Consider the following 18,856-nt stretch of genomic DNA (forward strand, 5'->3'; position numbering starts at 1 on the left):
CGAACATTGGCAAATGTCAACAATGTTCATTTAATGTCAGCAATGCTCAGACAATAATGCTCTTAAATAAGTTACAGTTATTTTTGTGAGGACTGTGGAAGTCAGTGTAACATAGTGTTATGGTACTGTAGGGCAGAACAGACAGAACACATTGTGTGAGAGTGTTACCTCAGTCACATCCCACTTTTCAGTCAGACAGAGGGCAATGAGGCTGCACCTTTCCACCATGTTTTCACACCAGAGACTAGCAAAACCTCCGGGAACACTTGACTCAGTTGGAAAGGCATGAATAAGCTTCAATAAGGACAAGAGACACTTCAGGCTACATTATTTTTTTCAACTTAAGTAGACAAGTCTGTGAGGTTTCAGTACACTCAAATTAGTCAAGTCTAAATCTAACTCGAGTGCCTCCAGTGAACTGTTAAATAGAGATTCGCATTTGTCTGCGGTTTACTTTTGTTTTACTCAACTTGGACTGGAATCTTTGTAATTAATTCAAGCCTCAGGCTTGATCTTAGTTAGATGTAGCCTAAGCTACCACTTAGAAACCAGCATCTTATTTACTGTGTACTGTGTCTTTCAGCCAGAAGAGAAAAGCAAGTACGAGCTGATGGGCAGTTGTGGACAACAACGGTTCCTTCATGAGACTGAAGGTGAGTGCGTTTTATGTTCCAGTGTAGAGGACTGTGCAGGACTGATTTCTTCATCCCACTCCTGTCCACTCTCGCAGGTTTTTATACTGGACCTGCCCACTCTGCAAAAATATCCTAAGAAATAGATAAAATTACCAGCGATTCTCACGTTGCCCATTATATGAGGCTATCAGTATTACTGGGCTATATCTGCCAATATGCTAGACGTAGTTTGAAGAGAGCTGAGTTGGAGAGAGAGCCGACACTTTCTCTTGAGCTGCGTTTTACATATATCCTTTTTTGGAACGGGGCGATATTCAGACGGAGACAAATATGGGTGATCAATATTTATTTCCTGGCAATGTAGTAAACTGTAGCCTAATCATATTTAGGAAGAACATTTCCTTGGAAAGATACCTGTCCAGTGCCTACTCTTATTTAATTTAAGAGTCTATTGACTCACCCGTGCGCACCTGTCAATCTAAGTAACATAATAAAATATTCCCCATCAAAATCTGTCAGTTTAAGATAGAGATATCAGGTTTTTTGCATTGGGCTGTGTCTCAATCCACCACATCTGCCTATGTCCTTCCGCATCAGCGGTGGGAGGTGGCCGAGATACAGCTGTCAGACCGGTCTCCTCGCGATAACATCTGTAGCGTCCAAACGGTTTGGCCTAGATTCTATGGAAAGGGGAGACGGAACATGATGGCGTTCTCCGTTTTGCTTCTCTATGACCCCCACAAGTGTCACAGGACTCATCTGAAGTCGGTAATGCTGATGTGCCAACTTCTGTCTGTAGGATCTGAAACGTTTGAGCTACAAACTAATATGACTTCACTATGGGGAGACTCTCATGAACACGATGATGTTCTCCGAACGGTTATCCTTTCAGTTGAGTGTACTAGCACTTTGCCTGTCTACCGGAAGTTGATGCTGTTGCTATGCAACCTCTTGCTAGTTTGTTAGCATAACAAATGACTAGCTAGACATTTTACGATTTCTGGTGTGCTCTTGAATTCAATTTGAAGTGCCAAAGTGCGCTCTGGGCGTTCCTAAATCCAGAGCATTGTTAGATTGTCCATTCGTAAATTGAGTGTTTAGCTTTCAGAGCGCGTCACTGGACGCTCTGGCAGAAGAGTAGGGTTGATCCGTGTGTTCTGACCTCACAACGGCAGTCAAGCACCCAAGCTAACTGGCTAACGTTATCTAGTTTGCTAGCTATTTCCAGACACAAATGAGAAAACACCTCACTCTGACCATTTTACTTGCCCTAGCAGAGCTGGTTAGGCTGTCTTCATGTTATCCAAAACATTGGTGACTGTAACGGTGCTGCTGGCAACAATTTAATTACGCTTTTTTTGCTAATGTTTACTGACACCGGCCATATATTCAATGGGTGTTGAGCATTCATAAATTCATCAGTTATTCTGCACTCTGGCACACTAAGAGGAGAGTGCTCTGAAATCGGAGTAGCTAGACATAATTGACAATGTCCAATGAGAGCGCACAACGACTCTACCGCTTAGTTAAGAACGACGTGAATAATCAAGTCAATAAACGTTGAATAGTTAGTTCGATTTTAGTTAATATACTGCCTGGCAAGTTCGTATTGTAGTAGTATGTATTAGTAGCCAACTAACGTTAGGTAACTAGCTAACATACAGGTACATACTGCTGCAACGCTATGCGGTTCATAAGGATAGCATAGCTAACAAATTGTCAGCCAACATAATGTGCAACGTAACTTATTTGCTTTATTACTTTCCTCAAAATTTTCTTAACATTTGTAATGAATTTGTGTCCGGTCTCGTCGGACTTCGTCTGCATATTTTCGACATCCGGGAACTTTTGGCATACTAACTATATCCATACTATGACTAATTATCATACTACAGTTGTGGCCAAAAGTTTTGAGAATGACACAAATATTAATTTTCACAAAGTCTGCTGCCTCAGTTTGTATGATGGCAATTTGCATATACTCCAGAATGTTATGAAGAGTGACCAGATGAATTGCAATTAATTGCAAAGTCCCTCTTTGCTATGCAAATGAACTGAATCCCCCAAAAACATTTCCACTGCATTTTAGCCCTGCCACAAAAGGACCAGCTGACATCATGTCAGTGATTCTCTCGTTAACACAGGTGTGAGTGTTGACGAGGACAAGGCTGGAGATCACTCTGTCATGCTGATTGAGTTCGAATAACAGACTGGAAGCTTCAAAGTGAGGGTGGTGCTTGGAATCATTGTTCTTCCTCTGTCAATCATGGTTACCTGCAAGGAAACACATGCCGTCATCATTGCTTTGCACAAAAAGGGCTTCACAGGCAGGGATATTGCTGCCAGTAAGATTGCACCTAAATCAACCATTTATCGGATCATCAAGAACTTCAAGGAGAGTGGTTCAACTGTTGTGAAGAAGGTTTCAAGGCGCCCAAGAAAGTCCAGCAAGCGCTAGGACCGTCTCCTAAAGTTGATTCAGCTGCGGGATCAGGGTACCACCAGTACAGAGCTTGCTCAGGAATGGCAGCAGGCAGGTGTGAGTGCATCTGCACGCACAGTGAGGGGAAGACTTTTGGAAGATGGCCTGGTGTCAAGAAGGGCAGCAAAGAAGCCACTTCTCTCTGGGAAAAACATCATGTACAGACTGATATTCTGCAAAAGGTACAGGGATTGGACTGCTGTGGACTGGGTTAAGGTCATTTTCTCTGATAAATCCCCTTTCCGATTGATTGGGGCATCCGGAAAAAAACTTGTCCGGATAAGACAAGGTGAGCACTACCATCAGTCCTGTGTCATGCCAACAGTAAAGCATCCTGAGACCATTCATGTGTGGGGTTGCTTCTCAACCAAGGGAGTGGGCTCACTCACAATTTTGCCTAAGAACACAGCCATGAATAAAGAGTGGTACCAACACATCCTCCGAGAGCCACTTCTCCCAACCATCCAGGAATAGTTTGGTGACGAACAATGCCTTTTCCAGCATGATGGAGCACCTTGCTATAAGGCAAAAGTGATAACTACTGTAAGTGGCTCTGGGAACAAAACATCCATATTTTGGGTCCATGGCCAGGAAACTCCACAGACCTTAATCCCATTGAGAACTTGTGGTCAATCCTCAAGAGGCGGGTGGACAAACAAAAACCCACAAATTCTGACAAACTGCAAGCACTGATTATGCAAGAATGGGCTGCCATCAGTCAGAACGTGGCCCATAAGTTATTTGACAGCATACAAGGGCGGATTGCAGAGGTCTTGAAAAAGAAGGGTCAACACTGCAAATATTGACTCTTTGCATCAACTTCATGTAATTTGACACTTATGAAATGCTTGTCATTATACTTCAGTATTCCATAGTGACATCTGACAAAAATATCTAAAGACACTGAAGCAGCAAACTGTGGAAATGAATATTTGTGTCATTCTCAAAAATTTTGGCTACGACAGTACATACTCAATTTACATCACAAATAGTATGGTTAGTGCAGTTAGTATGAGTCTTCAAACACAGCTTATGTGTCCAAAAGACAAAAATATTTCCAGAGCTTTCTTACATCCCCTAAATATAGGACAGACACTTCAAAACCTTATTCCATATGATTTATGATATTTTTTTGCCATTATGAATGTGTTATTCAATGCGTTTCTATGGGCATAGTGGTGAAGGCCAAATTAAATATATATATATATATATAAGATACCTAAAGGGGTCCTTCAATTTCAAATCAAATAGCTAAATGATCCATTGTATGACCATCTTAAAACAATTCCATGTTAGCGTAGCACCCCCCCACACGCATGCCCAACTAGGAGAGGAGAGGTAAGCTACTGAACTTGATGCAGCACGAATGATGAGAGCAAACACTTGCAATTTCTCTTGACCTACGTATTGCATATAGGATGTAGCCCACCTTATAGCAGTGGGACGATTTGCAAGCAGTGACATATAAATAGGTTATCAATATTTATTGAAAAGGAAAGGGCTAAGTTCTGCGCGCATTGCGCCTTTTCCTTTTCATTGATGATAACATGTTTGATTGCAGCTCAAATCACGTTGGTTAAGCGCCATTCACTTTTTTCCATTACCAATATTTATTTACAGACACTGTGGTAAACAATAGCCTAATCATATTTAAGATAATTTCAATTGTTTTTAATTAAGGGGGAGAGTCTTATTTTGAGATATTCCTTTTTAGAAAGAAATATGTACAAAAATGTAATTCTAAAAAATAGAGTAATGACTTACATTGCTAAATTATATTAAACTGATGTTTAATACATATCATAATAACCAAATATAGCCTGTTAACTGTTGAATATAGAGAGAAAGCATGCCAAGCTATAGGCTCTGCATTTAAAAACTACACCATGTCCGGGCCAGTAGAAATGTTGTTTGGGCCAGTAGCTTTTTGACCAACGGCTAGCAGATACCATAGACTCCCAGTAATTGTGCTAACTACTTAACTTCATACTGCACACAGAGAAGTAGATAAAGGGTAGATAAATGGTCGTATTGCCAAAATCCCAAAGTATCCCTTGAATGTTGGACCATGTCATAGCCTACAAATAAGACCCATTTGGGACCTGTTTTGCCTGACCAGGTCATGAGATCTGGAAAAACTCCAGGCCCCAGAAAATAAAATACATTTTGACACACCACTTTTGAACCTGTGGTGCCACCTCTGTTGAGACCACACTTGATCTTGCACACCCAACTAGTAGAAGAGAGGCTACTAAACTTGAATCAGGGATTGCTGAGAGCGTGATAATAATACGCCAGAGGTGCTTTCAATACAATCAGTAGGCCTAGGCTAACTCATAGAAAGCAGAACGATGTAGATGTCTGTTTCCAAATAACCTACGAAATAAATCGATTTTTTCATCTCAAATTGTGCGCCTGACCGAATGCAGCCCTCTATTCCAGTGTTCTGTCTCACCATAGACAGAAATGAGCACGGAGAGAGCAAAATAATCCAGTCTGTCATTGATGTTACAGTTATTTGTGGTCTTTGTTTTGTCTGAATGCTGAGTCAATCAAAACATCTTCAAAGATTGCCCTTAAATAGCCTAGACCATGACAGTTCTCAGTTCTCAGCTGTCTGTCTCAACTGAATTTCACCTTGCCCTTTCTGACACAACTTCCTGTGCTCTCTCTCCATTAAAGTGAGTGGATCATTTTGATGAGTCATCTATCTTGAATCAACATATCCCCTCCATCACCTGTTACTCTGTGTGCATGACCGTGTGGAATGGCAGACAGACAGCACACTGGTGGATTTATACAGAAATCAGATGCAGGGGTCAGAGAGGGCAATGGTGAAGTCTCAGAAGCAGGTGACGAGGTACTGACAGGTCTGCGACACCTGGAGTGCTCTGTGAAATTGAGCCAAGCTAATGGACTAGCGCCTGACAGGTAAAACTTCATTTGAAGAGGTGTACACAACTTCTGTAGAACATCTAAGCATGAGAAGAGCATGCTATTCACCTGTTATTTGTTTGGGGTGGAGATGTGGTGGAGTTGTGTCTACACTGTATTCTGACTTAATTCCCTCAGAATTCCGCACATTTTATACACTTCAGGGTCCTATTGGATCCAGACTTGGTGCATCGGTACCGCTTGCTGTGCAGTAGCAAAGAAAACAGTATGACTTGGGTGGCTGGAGTCGACAAACATTTTCTCAGCACCCCACCACTAAACCTCTTCCCTCGGCCACGTTCCTCTGACACCGCCTGGTATAGAGGTCCTGGATGGCAGGGAGCGAGCTCGGCCCCAGTTATCTACTGGGCCGTACGCACTAACCTCTGTAGCGCCTTGCAGTCGGATGCCAAGCAGTTGCCATACCTAGCGGTGATGCAGCCAGTTGTCATGACATTGCCCTCTTTGGGTACAGCGAGCACCATCCCCCTCTCTCTGCACCATCCCCCCCCCCTCTCTCTCGCCTACACCCAGGCTGCTGTTAGGCAGGTCATAGATTCCTGGAGGAGATTCTTCCTCTTGGCCAGACAGTATAGAGAGAGAGTGAGTTTTCATAGAGAGAACAAAGGAATTTCTTCCACCTCACAGAACTTGAGAACTGAACAATATTCATGTTCTGGAGAATGTATAAAAGGTCGGTGAAGTAGCCAGCTACGAACTGGTCCGTTTGGTACAATTTTGTGAAACTCATGAGAGACAATACAGCTACATTACCATAACCCTGTTTATACAAGAGTCTCTGTTGTCGGGCTTGCATCTAATTGTTGTATGGGATGAATGAGTAAAGATGAAACTATTTGTGGAATTATGTAATGTGATTTTAGACAGTTTAATGAAGGAAACTCCAATGCCCTTTGGAGTTTAACTAAGTCATGGGCCTGCCCCTTTCTGCTCTTCCAAATTTATCTTCAGACCATGCTTCTCTCAATTACGAGAGGGCTAAGGTTTGAGCCCATTGCTGAATTCTTAACCATACCACGTGTTTAACTCGGAGACTATCTAACCTACAGAATAAGAACACTTCTTTGATACTAATTACTAGTCTGAAGCTAGGAATTCGGCATCATTGAACGCGAAGACCGACAACCACCGAAACATTGCTGAATGTTACTCTGAACTATCCATCCAACCACGGCAGAGAGAGAGAGAGGGCAGACAAACTCTCCAACAGAAACAAACGTTCAAACAGAGATCACGGCGACACACTGAAATATATATATATATATTGATTGCAATTATTCCAGAATGAGTGAGTGTTCATGTGCAAAGGATTAGCATTTCAATTGTTATAATTATCACTCTGTAGTGACTTTTATCTCAGTCGACCCCCACTTCCCTTTTATCCACCAAGCCGCGATACCGGTTTATCCCACTAGGGAAACTCTGCTATCATTTCCTTGTTTCCACATCTACTCTTTGTTTGTGTGCATTTCTGTGATTATTTAGTTAGTAAATAAATGATTTAAGACAATTGATGTATGGATGACTCATAGTGAAAACTGGGTTTGTGGAGGTAACCAACAATTTACGATGTTTGGAATGAGACTAACGTGAGGTAAAGAATAATTGATTAATCGGAAGACAAATTCATCAGATTTAAAAATATCTGAAAGCTATATTAGAAAAATTATAACTTTGTCATCTGAATATTTTCCTTGGTGCCCCGACTTCCTAGTTAATTACAGTTACATGATTAAGTTAGTTTAATCACCTAATTATAATTACAGAGAATTTTGATAAAAATAAGTCTTCAGTTTAATGATGCCAAAGACACGACACAGTCTAGAAGCTCTCAATGGTGCAGCTGTAGAACTTTCTGAGGATCATCTGGCAATGGAGAATCTTTTCAAATCAAATGTTATTTATCACGTGCCGAATACAAATAGTGTAGACCTTACAGTGAAATGCTTACTTACAAGCCCTTAACCAACAATGCAGTTCAAGAAAAATAGCTATTATTTACTAAATGAACTCAAGTTAAATAATAAAATCAAATAAAAAAGTAACACAATAAAATGACATAACAATAACGAGGCTATATACAGGGGTTACCGGTACCAATGTGCGGCGGTACAGGTTAGTCGAGGTAATTTGTAAAGTGACTATGCATAGATAATAAACAACGAATAGCAGCAGTGTAAAAACAAAGAGGTGGTGTCAATGTAAATAGTATGGTTGGCCATTGGATTAATTGTTCAGCAGTCTTATGGCTTGGGGGTAGAAGCTGTTAAGGAGCCTTTTGGTCCTACACTTGGTGCGCCGGTACCTTGTTGTTGTGCGGTAGCAGAGAGAGCAGTCTATGACTTGGGTGACTGGAGTCTTTGACCATTTTTTGGGCCTTCCTCTGACACGCCTAGTATATTGGACCTGGATGTCAGGAAGCTTGGCCCCAGGGATATACTGGGCCGTACACACTACCCTCTGTAGTGCCTTGCGATCAGATACCGAGCAGTTGCCACACCAGGCGGTGATGGTGCAGCTGTAGAACTTTTTGAGGATCTGGGGACCCATGCCAAAACTTTTCAGTCTCCTGAAGGGGAAAAAGGTGTTGTTGTGCCCATTTCACAACTGTCTTGGTGTGTTTGGACCACGATAGTTCCTTAGTGATGTGGTCACCAAGGAACTTGAAACTCTCTTTAGCTTGCCTGGTAGGCTCGCGTCACTGGACAGCTCGCAGCTGGGTTTCCCTTTGTTGTCCGTGATAGTATCACCTTTTCCACAGTGAAGTTTATGAAATGCTGACCATATAACTTTCAAGAATGACATTTGGAGACCCAAGTAATAGGCTTCTGTAGCCATGCTCAAATGACAGTAGAGCGCCAAACCTACCGAGTTGATTTATGATTTCTAGAATGTTTTAATTATATGCCCTGAATTTTCACTGTATTTTTTTTTACAAAATGTGTTTTGTGTTAAATTAGCCACTATCAGTAGCCAATGTTAGTTGTACACCCACATACATTTATAGCTGTCACTTTAGTGGTACTTTCCATACATTTTGCATCATTGCATTACATAGTTAGTTTACCTTTCTTTCCTCTGTCACGTTCGTGTGGATGTTCCTGAGGACCGCTAGCAATAGTGGATGAAATTAGGCTAACGTATTACAATTTGGCAAATAATTTAGGATGTAGCCAATTTGAATCAATATGGAACGTAGACCATTTGTAGCCATTTAAACCTGGTGCCTGGCGCATGGTTCACGACGACTGGACTGTTGTCATCACAGTTCCATGATTAGTGAGGATAATTAGGGTTGGTTTATAGCACTACTGCTCAGCCCCTATTGTACACTTTTCTCACCTTCCAATATTTAATCGATTGAACAATTGCATTTGACAACTTTCAGGATGAATCCAACCACTATTTAGTTATTCACCAATATATTTTGTGCATTAGTCTGGAGAGAAAATTCAATTAAACTTTGAATGAAAAGGTACACCAAATTTGAAAAGATGGCTTTAGAAAATGTACAGAAACCCTATTGAATTAAAACTCTGTTGGCCAGCAAGTGGGAGGGTTTTCAGAGGTTGAATTAAATGTATTCAGTGCACGCAAAGAGAACTACGCTGAGAAGGAAAGGCATGCGTAAGAAAGGAGTACATTTCCTCTATCTGAATCGGACCCCTAGAGTGCCTTACCTAGCATCTGTAAATGGCATTACAGAATGGACTATAATAGGTGAATGCACAGTAGTGCCTGTGTCAGGCTAGCTTTATGCGTCAAAGTATTGTACAGTACAGTGAGTCAGAACTTGTTTTGTTAACACACTGTACACTTCTCAGGCCTCTGTCTGCTTCCATGTCTGAGTGGCTCACCTCACCTGTGCCTTTGAAAATTGCTGAGAGATTCACTCTGGCTTTATATTTATGTAACTCAGTAACTCATGTTGCATAATGAGCACACATTCTTGTGCTACAGCTGTGAGAAGAACACGCACACATGAGTACACAGGGGAGCACCGGTCACTTCCTGATACGTTACCGTAGTCCTTTACACACCTGTTCTAGAACTATCCTTACCGCTGTCACACATTGGCACCACATCCATCACTCACTCCACCGCTCATTTGCCTGCCGCACCTGGATTTAGTTCCCACGCCACCTTCCCACCCTTCTCCTGTTGAAGCCATAACATTATTAATTAGTGCAAGAACTCCCTCTAGAACTCAGAACCCTCTTTAGGACAGGTCTTTGGTCATGACCACTGGGGACAGTGTTGTTAACCTTACGAAGGCATTAGCTGTCTAGCGACTGTACATTTTTATGCCCAACAACCTGTGCTGCACAATTCCTTGAGCTTCTCAAAACTGGCCACCTTTAGCTCCTTATTAAAAACAACCGTTCTTCTTAAAATTCACAGAACGTCTGTGACAACATAATCTTTCACATGGGCTCAATGAAACAAATCCTCACTGCCAGTGTCCCCAAACAAAAAGATAGCACAGAAGCACAGAGCCCCTGCTTACTGCATCGGCACCGACCATTGGCACTTTGTTCTAAAAGCTGGAGCAGTCGACTGTGCTGAGCTCCCGTCGCTAACCTTCGCCAGGGGTTACCTCCGTGACATCCACTTTCAAAGAGAATCCACAGAGCGGTGCTGCTTCACAAAGAGCCATCTGCCAAAATGGCCTCCCCCATGCTGGGCTAACTCTGTGTGAACGCTGTCTAAAGGGCCCCTGCACTAAGCTGTGGGCATGCCCACTGTTGTAATGGGCAGCCATTATGGCCTGTTGTGATTGTGAGGGCCGGTTAATGTGATCAATTAGGCATCAGACCTCAAAGATGATGCCAAAGGACAGACCCGCAGAGACTCTGGCAGTCTCTAATGGCTTCGCAATGACTGTGGAGAAATATTGCCCTGTAACTGTTGGTGCGCAGCTGATTAGGGGGTCCATGTTGCCATTTTGAAGGATTTAAATGGAATGAAGGAAAGGAATCACTGTAGAAGTATCTTTGTCCGAGCCAGAATAGCCCACAGGGCAGGAGCCTATTTACTGTTTCTGTAGCGTGAGGCAGCTTGATGTACAGGTACAGCCTGTGCATAGGAATCTAGTACTCGAACAGAATTGTATTTACTGTATTATTTCTCCGCACTATTTTCCTGCATAAAACAGTCAATTCATTGCAAAAAAATGATTGCATAAAATTTTTCTTGCATAAATTGCATTGCATAAAAATGACCCATCACCGCAGTACAAGAAGATGGCTCGCAATTTCAACCAATCACTGCACATTTACCTCATAATGGTAAAATCAAGCAAGCCACACGTCAACAAACGTTTTCTCTCGTCAACGCATTTTCGTGAGAAATTGGATAAAAATCATTGCATATTGCCAGATAAAAATCATTGCATATTGCCATGCAAAATGTCAGAAATGCAGCAGCAAAATCAAGCATTTTTGCCCGCAAATATATATTTAAAAAATCGGCCAAATCCTGGAGGGACTGGCATTAAGAATAATATAAAACCAGTCTGCACACCACCAAGGTGAATTGGTTAATCTTGACTCTTGGTCGACAGTGTTGGGGGATGGGTAATGTATTGATGCTCGAGTGCCAAATCAGCACAAATGGACACGAAAAGGTCTAAGCCATCAGGTGCCCAGTTTAGGAAAAAGAGGAAAGAAGAAGAGGAGAAACGTACAAAAGATAAAGGCAGCTATGTCATCTCTTTATGAGTATAATATTATGCATGTAATAGGCTAGTATAACACTTATGTTTGTTAGCCTATGTTGCTAGGGCGACAATATTCTGTTTTCTGTCCAACTAGCTTACATAACATTGGATATAATTTAACACAGTTTCATCATGATAATGTGTGTAGCCTGCAGAATAATGTTTACAACCTAACTAGCACATTATTGATTTGGTTAACTTTCATTGAGGTGACGGTAAAGGTTTTCTGTGATTGTATTGACTAGGTCCTGAGCTCAGTAAGGGGAATTTCCAATGCTGTAGGCTAACTTAAAATACGTCTATATTATGCTGATATTTTCTATCTTTTGTGATATATTGAGCCTTACGGGGGTGTCTTATGCCTAGAATTAGCCAAGGAGGTTGTATGGTTCATTTGGTTCCTATTCTGAAAGTTTGATCAATTGTGCATAATGACATGTATATTTAATTGTGCAACAAATGTATTTAGGGTGTCAGACTCATATACTGTATTTCAATGCAAATTCAGAGGCACTTCTGAAATATTTTGGAGCACCCTCTGGCACTGGCCAGGATGAGGAGGCATCTACCTCCTCAGCAACACAGGCCTCTTCAGAATTTATCTCGGAGCCTCAAGATGAGGAGCCATCCACCTCCATTTGCTTCCACTTCTCCCCAACAGGATTCTGCAGGATTCTACAGGTGTGTGTGTGGGTACACGTACATGTGTTTATGTGTGCATCCCTGCTTAACATAAACAAAATAAATAATTTCCCTTTGCCAAGTTTTAAGTTTCCATTTTGTAGGTAACAATGATGATTTTATTATTACTGGGTGTGTATGTGGGATGTTCCACCACTATAAATTCTGTGAATAACGTGTGTAAACGAATGCCCATTAGAAATGCCTGTAGTAGCATCCCCACAAAATCCTGTCTACAGACCCTGCTGCTGAGGATGAACCACTGTCTACAGACCCTGCTGCTGAGGATGAACCACTGTCTACAGACCCTGCTGCTGAGGATGAACCACTGTCTACAGACCCTGCTGCTGAGGATGAACCACTGTCTACAGACCCTGCTGCTGAGGATGAACCACTGTCTACAGACCCTGCTGCTGAGGATGAACCACTGTCTACAGACCCTGCTGCTGAGGATGAACCACTGTCTACAGACCCTGCTACTGAGGATGAACCACTGTCTACAGACCCTGCTGCTGAGGATGAACCACTGTCTACAGACCCTGCTGCTGAGGATGAACCACTTTCTATAGACCCTGCTGCTGAGGATGAACCACTGTCTACAGACCCTGCTGCTGAGGATGAACCACTGTCTACAGACCCTGCTGCTGAGGATGAACCACTGTCTACAGACCCTGCTGCGGAGGATGAACCACTGTCTACAGACCCTGCTGCTGAGGATGAACCACTGTCTACAGACCCTGGTGACTGAGGATGAATCACTGTCTACAGACCCTGCTGCTGAGGATGAACCACTGTCTACAGACCCTGGTGACTGAGGATGAATCACTGTCTACAGACCCTGCTGCTGAGGATGAACCACTGTCTACAGACCCTGCTACTGAGGATGAACCACTGTCTACAGACCCTGCTGCTGAGGATGAACCACTGTCTACAGACCCTACTGACTGAGGATGAACCACTGTCTACAGACCCTACTGACTGAGGATGAACCACTTTCTACAGACCCTGCTGCTGAGGATGAACAACTGTCTACAGACCCTGCTGACCGAGGATGAACCACTGTCTACAGACCCTGCTGCTGAGGATGAACCACTATCTACAGACCCTGCTACTGAGGATGAACCACTGTCTACAGACCCTGCTGCTGAGGATGAACCACTGTCTACAGACCCTGCTGCTGAGGATGAACCACTGTCTACAGACCCTACTGACTGAGGATGAACCACTGTCTACAGACCCTGCTGCTGAGGATGAACCACTGTCTACAGACCCTGCTGCTGAGGATGAACCACTGTCTACAGACCCTACTGACTGGCCTTCAGTTCTCACTGACAGAATTCGGACACAACTAGTTTGCAGAGGACCAAGTGAGGTACCACCTAACTTTGTTTTCCCTAGGAATGAGAGTGATAGAATAAGTTGCCACCACCAGTATTTCAGGAAGACCTTGGTGAGTGTTGAAAAAATCCCTAGAAGTTGGTTGGTGTATTCTGAAAGAAACAACAGCCTCTTCTGCTTCTGCTGCAAACTCTTTTCTAGGAAGAAAATGTATTTGGAAACATGCAAGTTCTTTGCTGACTTCACATGACAGCAGTCCAGAACACCAAAACTGCATGAAAACATGGAAAGAACTGACAATGAGAATCAAAAAAGGGGAAACAATTGATAAGCACGAGATGGCACTTATGGAGGCTGAGAGGATGAGATGGAGAGAGGTGTTGACACATCTGACTGCTATTGTGCAGTCTCTGGCAATTAGAAATCTGGCACTAAGGGGACACACAGAAACACTGTACTCTCCATCAAATGGATATATCCTCAAAGAGGTTGAACTGATGGCACAATTTGATCCAGTCATGAAAGAGAACCTTAACCGTGTCCAAAAAGGGACTTCAAGTCACACCACCTTGGCCACCAAATACAGAATGAACTCATTGATTTGTTGAGCAGCATTTCAATAATGGTGAGTGACATCAAGCTGGCAAAATTCTTCTCTATCATTCTAGATTGCACCTCAGATGTCAGCCACACTGAACAGTTGTCAGTTGTGATTAGAATTGTGTCCCTGAAGGAGGAGCCCCAGATAAAGGAACGTTTTACGGGAGTTTTGGAGGCAGAGGAGTCCACGGGCCAACATTTGGCATCCCTGATTCTCAAAAGATTAGAGGAGCTAAAAATTTATTTTGAGGACTGCAGAGGACAGTCTTATGATAATGGGGCCAGACTCCTGGAAATGAATCTGAGAGCTCTATATGTTCCATGTGGGGCTCACACATTGAACCTGGTTGTGGCTGATGCTGCTAAAAGTTCTGTCGATGCCACAGGTTACTTTGGCATCTTACACAAACAGACACCTTGTTCTCAGCCTCCACACAGCGATGGGCCATCCTGAAAAAAACATGTGGACATCACTTTGAAGATGTGGACTGAGACAAGGCGGGAGAGTAAAGTTTAGAGTGTTGAGCCACTGCGGTATCAGGCAGCAGCGGTGAGAGGCACTGATTGAGGTGAGGGATCAAACCAAAGATCCTGTGTTAAAGATTGAGGCCCAGTCCTTGTCAGAGGAGGTGGGATTATACCACTTCAGCATCTACAGTGGTGTGGTATGACATCTTGAACCAGATCCAACATGTGAGCAAGCTGATGCCGTCTCCCAGTGTGCATGTGGATCTTCTCAGAAAGACAGAGAGAGGTCTCAGCAACTACAGGTCAACAGGCTTTATGACTGCACAAACGTCAGCCAAGAATATTTGCGAGGGAATGAATGTAGAGGCCGTTCTACAACAAAAAAGTTTACGGTTCACAGAGAGGCACTTATCATACGAATCATTTGATGAGCCTTTGAATGATGCCCTGAAGAATCTGGGGGTGACATTTTTCAAATTTGTTGTTGATGCTGCAACCTCAACCTGCAACCTTGGAAAATGTGGGAGAGAAGTTTGGAGTCCTGTCAACCTTCCAAAGTCTCTCAAATGAGGAGCTGACAGAACAGTGTGAGGCCCTTAGTATGACACTGCACTACAAAGAACACTCAGAATTGGATGGCAGAGAGCTTGCACAGGAATTTAAGAACTTCCTGACTTGCCAGATGGCAGTTGTGCAATTTAGTTTGTGTGTTTCAGGTTATCTTCTTTATAAGTGTGTTATTATAGTTGTGTATTTGTGTGATATAGGATTTGTGCAATTTAGTTTTATTTGTGTTTTTTGTTAGCAATAGGGTAATAATTTGATTATCTTTTTTTAATTTGTATTTATATACTACAATTTGTTTCTATTTGTCTTTGTCATTTATTTTTGTATATATTTATTTATATGGTTTTAAATGTTATGATTCATTTATTTGTGTTGTTCCAAATGTCTGAATAAAAGGTTTTGTCCTAGTTGTATCTGTGAAACGTGTTGTATTCGGTGCTTTTAGATCCCAAAGGAAGCTAGCTAGGAAAAAGTGATGTCTCACCTCCCATGGTCTGTTTAGAGCTGTCTGTGTAGAGATACAAGTATATCTGTTTTCATATCCCACTGTTTTCACACAACTGTTTTATATATACAGGGCCTTTAATGCAGTTTTTGTTCTTCCATAAAATGGCCCCTGGCTTTTGAGAGTAGCTAGATACACTGACCTAAAAATATGAATTTGATGTGTGGATTTAATCATGTTTACTAAAGAAGAGCTGCTTCAAGTGTTTTGCACCTTGCCATTGGTGGTAGTAGATAAGTAGGCTAGAGTAGCAGATGTAGTCACGTTAACAGTAATGTTTTACAGTGCCTTCAGAAAGTATTCACACCCCTTTACTTTTCCCACATTTTGTTGTGTTACAACCTGAATTTAAAATGTATTACATTTAGCCTTGTGTCCCAGATCTATACACAATACTCCATAATGTTAAAGTGGAATTTTGTTTGTAGTTTTTTTATTTATTACTAAATAAGGTCAGGAATGAAAATGTGCTTAACAAATCGCATATTAAGTTGCATGGACTCATTCCATATTCAATAATAGTGGTTAACATGATTTCTGAATGACTATCCCATCTCTGTACCCCACACATACAATTATCTGTAAGTTCCCTCAATTTGTTGAGTGTTGAATTTCAAGTAGAGATTCAACCACAAAGACCAGGGAGGGTTTTCAATGTCTCACAAAGAAGGGCACCGATTGGTAGATTTAATAATTTAAAAAACAGATGCTGAATATCCCTTTGAGCATGGTGAATTTATTAATTACACTATGGATGGTGTATCAATACACCCAGTCACTACAAAGATACAGGCGTCCTTCCTAACTCAGTTGCCGGAGAGGAAGGAAACTGCTCAGGGATTTCACAATGAGGCCAAAGGGGATTTCAAAACACATAGAGTTTAATGGTTGTGATATAAGAAAACTAAGGATGGATCAACAACATTGTAGTTGCTTCACAATACTAACCTAAATGACATAGTGAAAAAAAAGAAGTCTGTACATAATACAGATATTCCAAAACATCCATCCTGTTTGCAACAAGGCACTAAAGTAAAACTGCAAATATGTGACTAAGAAATACACTTTTTGTCCTGAATACAAAGCGTTATCTTTGGAGAAAACACAACACATCGCTGAGTACCACTCTTAATATTTTCAACATGGTGGTGGCTGCATCATGTTATGGGTATGCTTGTCATAAGCAAGGACTAGGGCGTTTTTTGGGGTGATTAAAAAGAAAAGTGTTGACACCTACTGTAGCTGATAAAAAGCCACTTCTCTGAAATGCACATATTTTAGCTGTGGTCTATACCCTTGTATGAATAAGACATTGAGGTCAATGGCACTCAGCAACACAGCAATGTAGCCCTCTTTACCCTGAATGGCTTTCAGCTTTATGACAGGAAAAGCACTTTGGAGACCTCCTCTTATCACTGTTCACATCTGAGAGCTGGTTCAAAGCATGTTGATTGAACATATTGACTCACTGTATTTCTCTCATTTGTGTGTTTGGCAGAAAATACTTTCCTGACAAATGGATATAATAGACTGTATAAACAAATTGATATAATTGGTTGTATAAACATTTTTCACAGCATTTCAACTGTTCATCAATAAACTATGACGCTAGTACTGTGTCGTATTATGTATAGTATGTTCAGTTGCACACATTTGCTAACGCATGTTGTAGCTTGTAGGTCCTATCAAACAGATGGAAGACATAGGCTTACCTGTGCTAATTAGCTGTCTGTGTCTCCGAACACCTGTGTGTAAACGGAAGACGGAAACAACAAACGTGTTGTCGGCTGCAACTGTGTTAAAACCGTATATATTTTGCATCTGTGAAGTTATTTTGATGTGATATGTTTCTAGAATTATACCGCAATTGAGAATCGATTCACGTTCAGATGGATAATTTGTCTGTTTTGCCTGCCAGAGCCAATTCTCCTCTAAACAGAACATGTAAGGTCCTTGGACTAGAAGAAGTAACGTGAGGCTCCTTTAATCCATTATTGGGCTAACCTCACCTGTGCCTGCTGATAAACCGGCCTCATTAGGCCACCCAGACTGATTTGTGGTTGAATAACATCCTGGTATTTCTCCATTGGCAGGGGCCATGTTTGTGTTCCCGACAGAAATGGCGGCTCCCGAAAGACCCCGCGGTGATGGAGTGACCTACGTCAATATTCCCATCAGCCCCACGTCCAAGAAACAGCTGAACTACATGGAGCTGGAGCATCAGGAGCAAACTGGGGTCAGGGGGACTGGCCAACACCTCCCAGGACAGAGTAAGGGCCCATTTTCTCAATAACAACCCGTTTTTTGTAGGTAATTGGTGGTTTGCTCTTCTGTGGTTCCAATGTCTTTGATCTTGCTACAAATTTTTCTATAGCCAATCGACATGATGTGCCTCTTGAAGTGCAATAGTGTACATGCAGGTACACTATATTCAAAAGTGATGTTGTAGTCAAAGAAAATATAAAGTGGTAAACATTATATTTCTTGTGTGAGCAGAGTAAGGGCCCCACATACTCAAATGTGACCATTTTTATTTAAAGGTCCAATGCAGCCATTCTTTTTAATCTCAATATCAATTTATAGGTACCTTACTGTGAATGGTAAAAAATAAACAAAAATTGCTTCTTAGCAAAGAGCAATTTCTCAAGCAAGAATTTTGCTAGGACTGTCTGGGAGTTATTGGCAGAGAGATTTGGAACGCTCTTTCTTATTGGTCAATTAACGGCCCAGTACAGTCAACAATTCAGATTTTCCTGTGTTTTATCTAATATTGTACAGCAGCTGATGAAACTAACACTGTAAAAGTGTGAATTTGATCAGTGTTATTTCCTGATAGTTGCTGGTTGAAAATACAATCGACACAGAACATCTAACCAGCGGGTTTGCATTGGTGGGAGTTTTGGATT

At 41.9% G+C, this 18,856-nt stretch overlaps 1 protein-coding gene across 1 annotated transcript in view; it reads left to right on the top strand.

Annotated features, from left to right (window-relative positions):
* Positions 1 to 18,856, top strand: part of LOC109906556 (protein Dok-7) — a 47,995-nt gene that overhangs the window by 22,480 nt on the left and 6,659 nt on the right. Inside the window, exons 10-11 of the mRNA XM_020504302.2 lie at positions 584 to 653; positions 18,044 to 18,220. Of these exons, the coding sequence (XP_020359891.1) occupies positions 584 to 653; positions 18,044 to 18,220 (247 nt within the window). The remainder of the gene's footprint in view (positions 1 to 583; positions 654 to 18,043; positions 18,221 to 18,856) is intronic.

This window comes from Oncorhynchus kisutch, linkage group LG16 (assembly GCF_002021735.2).
Source record: "Oncorhynchus kisutch isolate 150728-3 linkage group LG16, Okis_V2, whole genome shotgun sequence".
NCBI classification, from domain to species: domain Eukaryota; kingdom Metazoa; phylum Chordata; class Actinopteri; order Salmoniformes; family Salmonidae; genus Oncorhynchus; species Oncorhynchus kisutch.